At 39.4% G+C, this 15,136-nt stretch overlaps 2 protein-coding genes across 2 annotated transcripts; one reads left to right on the forward strand and one right to left on the reverse strand.

Annotated features, from left to right (window-relative positions):
• Positions 1 to 110: 110 nt before the first annotated feature.
• On the reverse strand, positions 111 to 3,695 carry fcf1 (FCF1 rRNA-processing protein). The gene is made up of 8 exons (XM_085390700.1): positions 3,604 to 3,695; positions 3,207 to 3,271; positions 3,024 to 3,095; positions 2,786 to 2,934; positions 2,583 to 2,655; positions 2,398 to 2,485; positions 751 to 845; positions 111 to 610 (listed from the first exon to the last, which is right to left on the reverse strand). The coding sequence occupies exons 1-8, from the start codon at positions 3,604 to 3,606 to the stop codon at positions 562 to 564; spliced, it is 594 nt and encodes a 197-aa protein (XP_085246826.1). The 5' UTR covers positions 3,607 to 3,695; the 3' UTR covers positions 111 to 561.
• arel1 (apoptosis resistant E3 ubiquitin protein ligase 1) lies at positions 3,632 to 14,908 on the forward strand. Its single transcript, XM_085390696.1, has 22 exons — positions 3,632 to 3,747; positions 4,437 to 4,657; positions 5,069 to 5,237; positions 7,093 to 7,313; positions 7,829 to 7,900; positions 8,139 to 8,365; positions 8,469 to 8,706; positions 8,798 to 8,967; positions 9,135 to 9,315; positions 9,400 to 9,644; positions 9,918 to 9,995; positions 10,100 to 10,241; positions 10,342 to 10,463; positions 11,134 to 11,209; positions 11,319 to 11,428; positions 11,522 to 11,701; positions 12,042 to 12,167; positions 12,659 to 12,788; positions 12,911 to 12,969; positions 13,048 to 13,137; positions 13,231 to 13,406; positions 13,970 to 14,908. Exons 2-22 carry the CDS (start codon positions 4,510 to 4,512, stop codon positions 14,070 to 14,072), a joined length of 3,063 nt encoding a protein of 1,020 aa, XP_085246822.1. The 5' UTR covers positions 3,632 to 3,747; positions 4,437 to 4,509; the 3' UTR covers positions 14,073 to 14,908.
• The last annotated feature ends 228 nt before the right edge of the window (positions 14,909 to 15,136 follow it).

Here is a 15,136-nt window from a genome sequence, read left to right on the forward strand (position 1 = left end):
AGAAAATAAGGAAATGTACTTCTTGATTATAAAATGTCACATTACTGTTAAATTAGCTCTGAGTAAACATCACTTTACACATTTAACATGGAAAAATGAAAGACAGAAGATATTTCAATAACACGTTTATTCAATGAAAAAAAAATTGGAACAAAATGTTTCAAGAACAAATCACTCAATTAAATTATTTTGCAGTTTGAAATGTGATCAAATACACCCCATCCTCACTAAATGAAACTTCCATCCATTCAAGGCTTATCTAATCCAGCTGACACTGGGTGAGAGGAAGGATACACGCCAGACAGGTCACCAGCTTATCACAGGGGGTGATCATCACAATCATTCACACTCAAACTCACCCATACTGTCAAACCACAATCCCCAGTTAATGTGTTTGTTATATTAACCTAACATGTACGTGTCTCTGGACTGTACGAGGAAGCAGGAGTATCCAGAGAAAACAAAATAAGCCTCAATCCTCAATATTTTTTAATACAAATGAAAGGAATAATCAACAAGAAACTTCAGTCTATTTACACTTCTTGGTCAGCTGTAGATACATTAAAATCTTGGAGCACCGTAGTCATCAGGCATCCGCTCAATGTTATACCTGTTTTTAGAATCAGAACAAATTGATTTCAAAGTTAGCAATAACATTATTTTAATTTTATATTTGAAAAACACTTGGAAAATAAAATAGCTACAATCAAAGCTGCCATATATTTTAATTAAAATGCAGAACCCTGCTACCTGTGGTTTGAGATGTACATGATGGGAACTCCAGGGATCTTCCTGACCCTCCTCTTCAGATCTCGGTCAACAGTGGCCAGGATGTAACACTTGTGCTGCAGAAATATTTTTACATAATTTACATCTCCCCTTAGCAACATAGCCAGCGTTAGAAGATGGACATTTATACACATCACAGTTACTATTTGGCAATTTGCCTTTTATCAGAGAACTGTTCCAGAAAGCAGGATTAGTGTAAACTTTTAACTCTATCACACTCCTCTTCTTACTGACTGGTTTTCTTTAATAAACCTGAACTGCTTATTTGATTCCTTCTACAAATACACACATGCATATATATTTTATCCTGTTTATTTACCAAAATTTTTAGTTTTTATGTTTTGTACCTCAGAAAATGTTTAATAAGATTGCCTTCTTTGCATATAATTTAGTTGCACTTTTACTTTTGTATAATGACAAAGATTCTGAATATATGTGCTTTGATATCAAGGTATCCATAAAGGAAAATTCAAATCAAGAGTAAATAATAGAAGAGTGGAACACACAAAATAAAATGCAATTCATGGACTTTTTTCCCCTTCCTGTTTTCTAATTCATTTGATCATCCTGTTTTTTGTTGTTGTTTGTTTAAATACCACATATCACTAATATAATATACTCGGAACATATCACAACCTGAACTCAGAGTGATAACACAGAATTAACTGATCTAACTACAATCAGCTGTTCTGGAAACTGAGACTCTGAGGTGATTTTTGCACATGAGACCTGGACGATCTTGAGAAAAATCTGGTTTTAACTTTGTCTGAAAGTGTCCTTTCTCACATGTAGCACACAGCAAAACACTAATCGCTTCAGCTGGGTTCTCACTATTGGAACTACTCTGTTTAATTTCAGCCTGAGTACAGGGTAACCACTCGCCTCATCAAATCTGCAATCGGTGTCTGCAAAGTCAGACTTAAGAGATGCAGCATCATACCTATGTTTTATCATCTGTTTCTTACTATCAGCAGATCAGACAGATAGACATTAGATATCTGACATTGCCATTTCCGGAAAGCTGACAATGAGCTGGCTAAACAACAGCAGCTGATTATAAGCTAACATTATTCCAGCTACTGTTAGGCTAAAGTGTCCTAAAAATCAATTTTCCATCTGTTGAACAGTTTTATTACATTGTCACATTTTATGAAAGTTAATTCAGTAAGTTTCTAAGTCCAACAATGTTTGTTCCACTTCAAAGAAAGTCTTACTAACACCACTAACAGCGGCAAAAACGGCAGCACTTAAAACCATCAGTGTCACTGTCATCAGACAGAAGTGAGCTCATATACTCATATCAGATTCCTTTCACGATATTTTATAGCGTTCTCCACAGTAAATGCACAAGGACACCAGCTGAGGTAAACAGCAGACTGCAGCAGACATTTTCTCTACATCCTTTACCTAATTTCTTTGTTTAGGGAATAGCTGCAAAGACTCCACTCTAGAGAGTTTTGGAGTTGGTTACGTAGTTCCTTTATTTTCTGTGGTCAATTTTTAAGGCTACCTAATTGTGTTATCTTACTGTTCAGCTCTTGTGTGTGCTGACAAGCAAACAGCTGGTGCAAAAAAAAATTAACACTGACATTTAATTGCATATATTACCTGTGTTACTCGTTGGACTAAACAGTCATCGGCATAAGTTCCCTTGTGTGTGCAAGGCAGACGCTCAAATCTTGGATCTTTTGCTATCCTACAAAAAATAAACGAGGTGAAGACTGTTTCAATAACAAACTTAACTTTAAATGCATTCAAGTTTGAAACACTTATTTACATCAAGCAGCCTTTACCTGAGTGCGACTCTGTATTTCATTCCAAGCTTTTCAATCTCCGCCATTACACAGTCTGTAATATATGGTATACCTGGATGGGATGGAATTTATTTAAAAAATTCATATAAACTTTCTGTTTTATTGGATGCTGATATAAAACAAGTGACATACAGCAACTTTATTATTTTCATAAAAAATTCCCACTGAACACTAATACTTACATTTGGCATAAAGGCAGTCCATCATAGACTGAACAATGTCCAGTTTGGCCTTGATGGAGAAGTTTATAAAGTTTGTGTCAACCAGAATGTGGTATGGTGGGCCAAGCTGAGTGTTGTATTGAAAAAAGAGGCACGATGGGTACTTAGTCCTGCACAAAAATCAAAGAAATGAAACCAAATTCATGATCAAACACTTTTTAACGATCCAATGCGTATTTCTGTTTCGTGGCTAACTTACACTTCTCTCTCCTTCAGCTGCGAAGGGTCTTTCTTCTTTTTCTCTTTTGCTTTGGCTCGGTCTGTCTCTTTTCTACAAAACAAACGATGAGTTGTGGCAGCTTTTTACGTGGGAAGTGGGTGAAGCAATGAATCACATGGCTCTAAATAAAGCAGAGACGCAGAAAGCACTGGCGAAACTTACATTCTTTGGTCCTTGAGACTGATCATTCTTTTCATCGCTGCATATCTCTTCGTTTTCTGCTTCCCCTGCATTGATGAAGTCCAAAATTGATCACAACCAACACTTAACAGCAGAAACTTCAACTGTGTTAATATACAATTTCTCTAAATAGAGTGACAGAACCTACTCAAAACCTTTTGAAACGTTAACGCTCGTTAAAAAAAGATACCGTTCACTGTTTAACCTTTAAAACGTCGCGACTAAAGATCCGATGTGGAAACATTGCATTAGCATTAGCATGTTAGCTTAACGGTAAATCTGCCAAAACTTTCTAACCTTCAAGTTAAAAAAAAAGAAGTTATCTAACAACAATTGTTAAGTCGGTGATGTTACTCTGATACAGTGAGAAACTACGTACCATTTCAAATTTCAGTGACTGAACCCACAGACCGGCTACAAGTACGACTTGCTACCCTCGTGTTAGCAATGCGCAGACGTAATCAAAAATCGACGCCCGTTCTGCGCATTTTCCGGTGGCTACGCTAGCGCCTCGCAGACGAAGGTAACTGCAGTGTTTAATAATAGTTTGGCTATATTACAATATTGCATTTGTTCAGTTTTGTTTTGTGTAGTCGTGGTTTTGCAAAAGGCACCTGTGACGATATGCACCTTAATAACCATTTTGGGGCAGGCGACGAGATTTCTGAAAGGACGCTGACATTCAGGGCTAACTCTGCTAGCTGTTAGCGTTGTGTTGTCTGGTCGGAGTGCTACTGTAGCAGTTGTGAAGGGTAGCCTTCCCACTGTGTCAACAGACCAGAGAGAATTGATGATGTTGCAGTTAACCTTCCGAGGCTTTTGACCTTCCCAATAAATTCTAGTTAAGCTTTCTGTTTGAATATGTTATTTCTTTAGCTAGCAGATAGTGTGAAAACGTGCTGGCAGCTGAGCTAGCGAGACCAGAATGGTTATCAATATCTGTCATAATCAGTAGCTGCACTGTTGGTCTCTCATTGGATTTGACTTGCATATCTTTGACCCTGTTTGTCCTTACTAAAAGGTTTGTCAGAGCCTCGTTTTTCATACATATTTCAATGCCACGGGTTTCGTATTATTCTGGACATTTAAATATTCATGTTTGTTGACAGAACAGTCTACAGCCGGGCTCCTTGGTGTTTCCATCTACTGCTTGTTTGAGCAACTTTTTCTTTAAAATCCCATCTGGCTAAACTCGTTTTTTCTCTGTTGTAGGAGATTTGAATAACTCGATGGTGTTTGGTGTTTGAGCACGGAGAAGTCTGAGTGAAGGCTGAAAGATGGTCTGATGGACCGCCGTTTCTTCCTGACCTTCCTCTTCTGCTCACTGTCGTGGATCTTTTTCTGGGAAGTGCGCTGGAAGAAAGGAAAAGAGAGTCAGATCGAGGAATGGCTCAAAGGACATAACCTCTCTCAATACAGAAACTTATTTGAAGGTCAGTGGATCACCTTTGACTTCAATCCTACCTGACCAAAACAATACAGACATTTAGCTGATTTCTTTTTCTTTTAAAGAGCAAGCTGATGTTAGTGATATGTGTGAGAAGACTTGAGTTTTTGCAGAAATAACAGAGGCAAAAGTATCACTTTCAACTGGATTTACTATGGGTTTATTTCAGAGAGATTGCATTACCTCTAGGTTTGACTCTGATGATATTTTTGTTTTGATCAGTAAACATTCAGACTAAATTGATGCCAGTGGCATGCACATACAAACAGCACAGGCTTAAGCTTTCATTATAGTAGGTTTTAATGAGGATATAGACGTTTCGGGTCATTATACTGATGTGGATTTACTGGCAAGTATGAGTATTGGAGATTTTATATGCTGTTCATGTGCCATCCAGATGTACACACACTTGAGGAACTGAGTCTGAGTGTTCTTAGTCGTTTGGAAGAGGTGGTGAAGGAACAGCAGCGCTGGAGGGAGATCGCAGAGGCTCACATCCAGCTGCTCCGAGACTTTGCCTTCCAGGAGTGGCTTTGCTCCCAGAACCTGGAGCACTATTATCATACGTAAGCAATGAAAAGTCTTAACTTCAACATTTCTACTAATCTGGTATGAGCAGCAACCCTTTGATGTAATCAATTACTTTTTGCCTTGTCATAAATATAGATTATTCCAGGTGATTTCTAAGATTTTGTTTATTTTTTTTAACGCTTTTTAAGTTGTTTCATGTTGGTTAACACACACTAGGTTTATTTATGTCCACTTGAGGGCACCCTCTCCATTCACGGCTAGCTGAGTCTGCTGACACGGAGCTGTGTAGGCTGCAGTGTTTTGGAGGGTCACTGCAGTAAAAAGCATTCTTTAGAGACTGCATTTGTGAGACCCTGCAGTAATGCAGATGTTTCTGTATATGTGTTGGGTGCTTTATTCTGATTCAAACAGAACCAGCTATGATTAGTATTAGTTATTGCGCTATCAAAACAATAAGTGTGCTGGGATTCTTTTTTGAGTAAACTGTTATGTTTCTAGAGATCAGCTTTGTTTCGGAAACATGGAAAATACTGTTTGTTAGGAAGATTCCTGACATTTTTAGTGGGATACAGTGTCACATTTCTGAAGGTCATGGCTGCAACACTATAGCTGCCTCCACTGCTGTTGGCTTTTATGTAAGCCTTCATTGCCCACATCATTTTTTTCTGTGCTTTTGGTTCAGTAAAGAACTGAAAAAGCCAAAGTTAATTATTAATTTTTTTTTTTATCAAAATGTAGTGTAAGTGGGGATTTAAAGTTGCTTTTAGTATTAGTTGTACCATTATTGTCAGTATGTACATATTAAACTGAGACAGCCTCGCGCATGCTGATTAACAAAGGATAGAAAAGGCAGTCTTACAGTTGATTTGATTTTAGTTATTCAGATAATATTTTATACTAATCTCTATTTTTGCCCATAAAGATCATGCTGTGAAAGCGTAATTAGAAAGTGTACTTTATTGATCCCCGTGGGGAAATTCCTCTCTGCATTTAACCCATTCACTCAGTGAAGCAGTGGGCAGCCACTGGGCGCCCGGGGAGCAGTGTGTAGGGGCGGTACCTTGCTCAGGGGTACCTCAGGGTAGCTGTTCAGGGGAATCGAACCCCCGACCTTCCAGTCATGGGGCCACCACTCTGAGCTATCCCTTTTCCCTGCATGATCTCGGTGTCAGCTGACACAGAGACAGTATGAACATTTGTTTTAGAGGATTAAAGGTCTTCTTTGTATTTATTAATACACTGTATTTATCCAGTCCATTGTTGCTGATCTGATTTCAAGCTAATGTTGTCAGGAAGATTTTATAGGATGCCTCTAGCTAGTAAAAATGTGTATGAGGGATCATTTGTGCCAGATGCAATTAGTGATGCTGTGATGTTTTTTCTGAAGTTTTCTGTTGTATATTTATTAATGTGTGCTGATAATTATCAGTATATTTATTTATTATTGATTTGTGACTTGGTGAACCAAAGATGATTTTCCATTAATCTGGACAGTAGCGTTATTATAATTCTAATAATCTTTTGCTGTTGGCTCATCCAGTATTTTCCTCCTCCATGTACACCACAGGAATTAGATTTTTTTTTTTTTTTCCTTTTATTCTATTTATTTTGAAAAAGGCTTGTTGGAACATGTCATCCGATGTAGCTTTTGCAATACTGGAGTAGTTTAGGAGATAAGATTGAGGCTCCTGGCCTGCATTGTACTTAAACCAGATTTTGTTAAGCATGCCAGACGGGTTGTGTGTGTGGTTGGAACTGCATTCTTGTTTAACAGACCTTGAGTTAAAGTTAGGTTTCAGTCCCGAAGCCTAAAAGAAAGGCGGTTGCTTAATGCTAGATTCATTTCTATTACCTGCTTGACATACTTTCACTTTTTGTTTTACACTGCAGACTGAAGACCTTGGGTTGTATGAATTTGGATGATCTCTCTCAGTTTGACAGTCAGCTGCAGCTTTCTTTAGCTGCCTGGGGCTACTACTACGAAGACTACATAAAGTTGTCTACAGGCATCAAGATCCTCCAGACCTCCAGGGGGAGTCGTGACCAGGACTACGAGATCCGGCTGGTGCACAGCCTCGCTGAGAGACGTCTGAATGAGAAGTGGTCATTTGGTGAGACCCTGATCACGTTTTTATTGTTGTCTTTAAAGAGTGTTAGTTGTGGTTGTGTTCGCCAGCTGCAAAGTATCAACAGGCATTCAGATACAACATATAAACCGAAGTACTGTTTGCTTAGTCTTTTCAAGGGTTTTCACAAATGTTACTCAAAGAAGCATAGATCATTTGAAAGCAGCTCAAATTCTCTAATGGAGAAGTTATGTGTTACTTCATCTGTCTGACAACAAAACAACTCTCTACCTTACCAGCTTTCCTGTTGTTTAACAGGGTGTGGTTTTTCATACTAAAGGACAAAGCTGGACATTTTTGTCACACCCTTTCTTTGCATTTGATTTAAAAATAAATTTAGTGGTATGGAAGACCTACCCGAATTTACATAATAAGAAAACTATGTGCTAGAGACAAAGGAAAGTGCAAGCATTGACACGGACTCTGCAGACAAGGAAGAGGAAGTGAGTAGTTTCTACAATTGAAGTAATCAATAGTGCATTGTGTTACTGTCTTCTCAGCGGGAGCTCTCATATTTGGCTGTAGTGTGGCACTGTGCTTCTTGATAAGGGACCTCATGTTTTACGTGATTGGTGAGTACAACATTATCTGGTAGTGTAAGAGTTGATATGGTTGGTGTTTACTTGTATGTGACTGATTTTTATTCCTGCTCACACTTTGGCTTTAGTTGGTGCTGCTGTTTTTTTTTTTTGTTTTTTTTTTTTAAATAGTTGGTGATGAAACGTTGCTTAAACTTTAGTTATTTTAATACTGAAATGTTTTTTTGCAAAATGAGTTCCAACTCTTGTGCTTCTTTCCTTCTTGTGGCAGGTGGAATTACTGTTTCCATCATAGCGTTTGTCTTTACCATCAAGTTCCTCTGTGAGCTTGCGGCAAGGGTGGTCAGCTTCCTGCAGAATGAGGATCCAGGGCGACGCGGTGATCGTAGCATCTACGACTATGTCCGGGGAAACTACCTGGACCCACGTTCCTGCAAAGTGTCGTGGGACTGGAAGGAACCACAGGAAGTGGGACAGACTATGAGTTTCAGAGTCCAGGTCACACTAGATTCTAGATGTTGAGAAAGGAAAAAGAGATGATAATAAAATCTCATTTCAGTATTAAATGGCACTTTTTATTTTTCTATTTTCGCCTTTTCAGCTGTTCTATAAGAATGGTCAGCCTTTCCCAGCACATCGGCCTGTGGGGCTGAGGGTCAACATTACCCACATTGAACTGGCCCTGGACATCCCTGTCACACAGGAAGTCCTGCAAGACCCAGAGTCCAATGTAGTCAAAGTGGCTTTTACAGTACGCAAGGCTGGACGCTATGAGGTTGCAGTCAAGCTGGGTGGACTGAATGTGGCCTATAGCCCTTATTACAAGATATTCCAGCCAGGTAGATGCATAAAATGTTTTCATGCAGTTTACATGTCAAAACAAAGTCTTTATTTTGGATGACTATATTTCTGTTCTCTTTTTCACTTCAGGTACAGTTGTTCCATCCAAAACCAAGATAGCCTACCATTTCTCCACCCTGGTGCTAACAAACGGACAGCGGCACACTTTACAAATTGAGCCCAGAGACGAGTATGGAAACCCTACTAGTAACTCCACATCTCTGACAGATGAAGCAAACTACAGTGTCCATGTGCACTCTGTAAGCGAGTGAAACTCCTGTTCTTTTACCCATTAAACTGAGATTATTTTCTTGATGATGACGAGTATAAAACCTAGGATTAGTTTTTATTCTTAAGTTGCACAATTGCACAACCATTAGCTTTAGAACTAAGCTTGGATTCATTTGTAGTCTTTCTGCTCTTTCAGCTAGGCACAGCAGATGATGACAGTCTGGAGGGCCTCTACAGCAAATCTGTTTCAGTCAACAAGCAGCAGTGCCAGGTTCTGTTGAGACTGACCCTGAAGAAGACTGGTTGTTTCAGGGCTCGCATCTCCTACAAGGATCAGCCGCTCAGTAATGGGGAATTTGACATAATTGTTCTCAGTGGTGAGCAGCTTGTACGTGCTGAAGAGAAATGTATTAGCTACTGTTTTCATAGCCTAATGCTCCTCTTTGCATGTCACATTGCAGAGAATGAAAAGGCCTGCGTGGAGAAGAATGTATCCACTCCTGGCATAAGCATCTACTTTGAGGCATACCTTTACAGTAGTGGGAACTACAGCAGTTCATCGTGGCAGTTACCAGCCTCCTCTTTGTTGGCTCCCCAGAGGAGGCCCTCCATGGGAGAAGAGGAGGATGAACATGACTCTCCTGTGGAGGGACAACCTGAGAAGGTCAAGAAACCAAAAAAGGTCTACTGTTACATATCGCCAAAGGTAAGTGACCGGTGGCAATATAATGGTTAGGTATTGGAACCAGAATCACCTTTACTGTCCTCGTCCTCTAGATCAGTGCCCACATACATACAGACCTATTTACACAAAAGCTTTAATACCTGGATTATATTTTATGAAGTAATAATTGAAACACTTCAGTTGTTCTTGTATGCTTATTGTCTCTTCCAATTTATTTATTTATTTTAAATTCAGAGATTTTAAAACTGCCGGTATGAAAATATGAGGGCATTGAACCTGAGTTTTTTCAAACAGCAATTATCCGTGAAGGAATTCTACCTGAAAATTATTCCATGGCGCCTTTTCACCTTTCGAGTATGTCCAGGAACAAAGGTAAGCAGAACTAATGTTAGACAATCCTGGAGAATCGGTATATTTTTTTTTTAGATCGCTTTGTTTTATACGTGGTTAATGTTTAATTGAATTATTTTCTTTAGTTTACCTATTATGGTCCTGACCCAGTTCACAAGTACCTAACTCTAGTAGTGGATGATGGGATACAGCCTCCTGTGGAGCTAAGCTGCAAGGATAGGAACATCATGGCTGCCACCTTCATTCGCTTCCTGCACAAGAATATTGGTTTGTTTGAGTGGAACGCCGTTACTTTTGCACGATCTGCACTTAGCAAATACCGTCTCTTTGGAAAACTGTAGTAGTAATTTAATAATGTTGTTTTTAGGCGGCTCTGAAACGTTCCAAGACAAGGTGAATTTCTTTCAGCGTGAACTCAGGCACATCCATTCCAAGAGACCTCGCACCAAGACCTGCCTAAAAGTCAGCCGACACGCCATTCTGGATTCAGTAAGTCTTACGCCGTATGTTATTCTTTCTAGTGGAAAAGCAGAAGAATAGACATAATTTGTCTAATCCAGTGTGTAATATGTGGTATGTAATTTATTTCTCCAAAACAGTGCACCAGAATGACGTTAAGCATTAAAGTCCGAGGTTTATTAACAAAAACATTTATTACCAATGTTTTCTGATTTTTAAAAAAAAAAAAAAAAAAAGGTTTAGAGGAAAGCCTTTTTAAATATCAGCTCACATGTCACTCTGACCTTTTTCCAAAATGTTTTTTCTACGATGCCAAACACGGTGAAACAGTGCTCCCTTTTGTCTCTGTGTGTGTAGTACACATGTCTGATATATTCCTGCATAAGAGTTGAACTTGGCAGGAGTTACAGGATTTTGCATTAACCAAATGGCGCGTGTTAATCTGAGGCATGATTTCACCATCTGAGTATGAGCCAGACACACACACACACACACACACACACACACACGTACGTCAGTCCTCTGAGATTTCAGTTTCCAAGTGTTTTTTGCTTTACATTTAGGACGTTCTATTTACTCAGATTTGTTTTATTTTTTTTATTATAAGCTATGTTTTAAGACCACAGGTGTAATCATAACAGTGACGTGACCATTATGATCATATAGACTGTTTCAATTGTCGTTTTTGTTCTTTGTTCAGTCATTGAAGGCCACGAGGAACTTCTCAGTGTCTGACTGGAGTAAAAACTTTGAGGTCGTGTTTCAGGACGAGGAAGGTAAACGCACAATCAACACGAGGCCTATTGGAGAAATGACATTTTGCCTCAAGCACTTCACTTAAAATCAGAAAAGGATTTAAGGTGCGTTAAAATCTTTCCTCTGCAGCTCTGGACTGGGGCGGTCCACGCAGGGAGTGGTTTGAACTGATTTGCAAGACCCTCTTTGACACATCGAATCAGTTGTTCACCCGCTTCAGTGACAACAACCAGGGCCTTGTGAGTTTCTGTTTTCAACCCTTTGTATATTCTGTATACACCATCAACACTTAGTTTTGAAACTCACAGAGAGTATTCGTCTTCATTTTCCAGGTACACCCAAATCCCGAGAGGCCACCCCACTTGCGCCTAAAGATGTATGAGTTTGCGGGTCGCGTTGTAGGGAAATGTCTGTATGAGTCTGCTCTGGGTGGAGCCTACAAACAGCTGGTTCGAGCTCGCTTTACACGTTCCTTCTTGGCCCAAATCATTGGCCTGAGAATGAACTACAAGGTATGGAACGCAGTGCATTCCAATTAAAGAGACACTTTGCTCAGAAGTTGGAAGGTCACATCTCTATTGTTTATCCTCTAGTGTCAACTGTTCTATCTCATCACTTAAACATTCCTGACAAAGCCAAGAAACCTCATTTCTTTCTTGGCATTATTTATTTAACAGAAAACTACCCAATGTGTTTGGCTGTTTATCCAAATAACTTCGCTTTCAAAGTTGAGAACTCCAGTCCACCCAGTCATCTTTTTATCCTTCCCTGCTTAGAAGATGAAGTACCGTGTTTATTTAAAAATTTAATTTTTTTTTTTTCCTGGGTTTTCGTTTGGTTTTCCACATGCAGTACTTTGAGACGGACGACCAGGAGTTCTACAAAACTAAAGTGTGCTTCATCCTAAACAATGACGTGAGTGAAATGGACCTGGTGTTTGCCGAGGAGAAGTATAGCAAGTCGGGACAGCTGGAGAAGGTGAGGCAACACTTTGGAAAGGAACCTCCCCTCATTTTATTTTATTTTTAAGTACTGATGTAGGAGATCCCAGGAGATCGAAGCAGTAAACCAAGCAAAACAAACCATATTGCTTGTTTGGCTAGAGCCTCAATTTTTCTTAAAAGAGGAAGAGTGGTGAGTTTATATAAAAGGATGGACGAGTAGAGTTTGGCATTCTTTATAAACTTTGTTGTTCACTTGTAAAATATCACCCAAATAGCTGGCTGCATAAATCTGTGATGAAACAGAGCTCAGACTCGCAGATTTTTAATTAAATAACGACGTTACTTCATCAAATTGTTTCTTTAACATTAAAATGAATTGCCCAAATATTTATAAATTAGCTGAGAAGTAATGTGACATTTTTCAATGTCTAATTCTTTCTTCTGGTTCTTGCTGTTACTTGCCAGTTTTCAACATACCTTAAATGTCATTTTCTATCATTTTCACCCCGTCGTCCTCTCTTCCAGGTGGTGGAGCTTATATCTGGTGGAGCTCAAATTGCTGTGACCAATGAAAACAAGATGCATTATCTTAACCTGCTGGCCCAGTATAGACTGGCCAGTCAGGTAAGAGATGAGGTGGAACATTTCCTTAAAGGTAAGGAAATGAAGCTAGCACACAGCTGCATTTTTGCATTTGTATTTTTCTTGCCAGTTCCTCTCATTTGAGATCTCTGGTAATGTGCACATAATTGGTGCATTTTTCCTGATCAATTGCAGGTTTGAATGAACTGGTTCCAGAAAACCTGCTAGCCATATTTGATGAGAACGAGTTGGAGGTATGTGCGATGTATTGTAATTAAGTCCTGCTGACATTTTAATCAACACCGGATATTTATGGATTTTTGTGCTTCTAGCTGCTGATGTGTGGCACTGGTGACATAAACGTACAGGACTTCAAGGCCCACGCTGTGATTGTTGGTGGATCATGGCACTTCCGAGAGAAGGTACGTCACGGACGCTTTTCTTATCTTGCCTTCTTCCCTAGCAGCTGGTGGAAATGTCTGATCTTGTTTGCTTTTCCTTTTTCCTTCCCTCAGGTGATGAAGTGGTTCTGGGCGGTGGTGTCCAGCTTCACACAAGAAGAACTGGCTCGTCTTCTGCAGTTCACCACTGGCTCCTCTCAGCTACCCCACGGCGGGTTCAACACTCTTTGCCCCTCGTTCCAGATCATCGCTGCCCCCACACATAGCACTTTGCCCACTGCACACACCTGGTGAGTAGAAGCACACATACTGAGAGAAAAACATGCCTCAACAGTGCTGCTATGTGTTTTTCTGACTGCTACCAAATCCTGCATCATGTCTAAAACCAACAGTCTTCTCACTGATGATATAAATCTTTAAGACCAGATCACACGTACAGTAAAAATCTTTAATTGTACAAAAAAAATGTTATTCAAACAGGAGAAAATAGCACATTTCTGTGGAATAGCTTCAGTGGCTTATTTATACATACTAATGAGGTTTTTTTTTGGCAGCAACAGGATGGCATACATGGGACTGAGTCAAAATAAACTGTGTGAGAGAGTGGAAAAAAAATCCCCACTGCAACACCATGGCTCACTGATATGTTTTTAATAGTTGTTGGAAACAATAGAGCTCTGTGATGGTGTGTTTTGCTGTATCACGTCTGGAAATGTTTAAAATCATTTCCGTTTTTGGTCTTTTAATTTGATTTTTTTTTTCTCTATACATAAGAAATAATGTAATATCAGCCCGTTCTCCTTTTCAAATCAACAATAGTTCAACCACATGCTGACTCTCTGTGTCTGTCTAGTTTTAACCAGCTGTGCCTCCCTACCTACGACTCCTACGAGGAGCTGCACAAGATGCTGAAGCTGGCCATCAGCGAGGGCAGTGAGGGTTTTGGCATGCTCTGACTCTTCCATCAACTGGCACTGTGGTTTCACACATACAAGAGACCAGCACTGCTCCACTGCCCTGGTTTCCTGCATTCGTTCACATTTAACGGGTGGACTTGTTGGCACTCTCACCCTCCCTAATAAATACCCTCTCTCAAGATGAGCGAGCGTTTCAGGAAGTCCCAGGAGGCTGTAGTGAATCTCGTATGAACTCTAGTGCTACTGTATATAAAATATTCCACTTTTGTATAAGGAAAAAAAGACAAAAATGACAAAATTCCAACTGCTGAAAAAGGGTGTTTGGACAGTTTTTATTTCCTGATGCTAAAGTTTGCTTAGTTTTATATGCTTGAGAGACGAGTAATACTAGAGCAAAAGCCTTGAGTATAACTGTATAACTGCTTCTTTGGCATTTTGCAAACTGAGGAACACTTAAGTGCAACAGCAGCCTACATGTGACGTGGGTGACACGTGCATCTACAGCACTTTGGCCTTAATCGATCAGGGACTGATGTGTGTATGTAAATATTATAATATCACTCTTTAATTTGTACATACTAGCGCGTATACAAATGTTTTCATCTTGTTACTTTTTGATTTAATATTTAAGGAGAAGGGATTTACTTTACTGTTGCACGTCTGATGGGTTGAGATTTAATATAATTTCTACAAGTTGTTGTTTTGTTTTTGTTTTTTCTATCTGAGCAGAAGTGGTTTTAAAAGGAGCCAAGTGATATTGTTTCTATATTTACATTTTAACTTATTGTGTCTTGAAGGTAAAGTTTCTGTTGTCCCTTAATCTTTGTTTTTATGTTTTATAAACCCGCCTTATTCTTGCCCTTTGCCTCTGATTGTATCCCGGGGGGTGTGTAGGTGAGAGAAACATACTCAACAATAGTAGGTAATAGTCATGTTATGATTTTTCTCTTATCACATGCAGAGGTTACTGTGGATGTGAAAGCTGTTTGGGTGTTGGAGGGCTGAGCCCGTGTATAACATTTTGTTATATAAAGCTTTTGACTGACTCATTCACAGCCTTTCATGGGTTTACCTCAGAATCTCCTTTGCCACCTATGCATCCT

Source organism: Rhamphochromis longiceps, linkage group LG19 (genome assembly GCF_057381845.1).
Source record: "Rhamphochromis longiceps isolate RC_006_pf linkage group LG19, R_longiceps_female_GT1.1, whole genome shotgun sequence".
NCBI classification, from domain to species: domain Eukaryota; kingdom Metazoa; phylum Chordata; class Actinopteri; order Cichliformes; family Cichlidae; genus Rhamphochromis; species Rhamphochromis longiceps.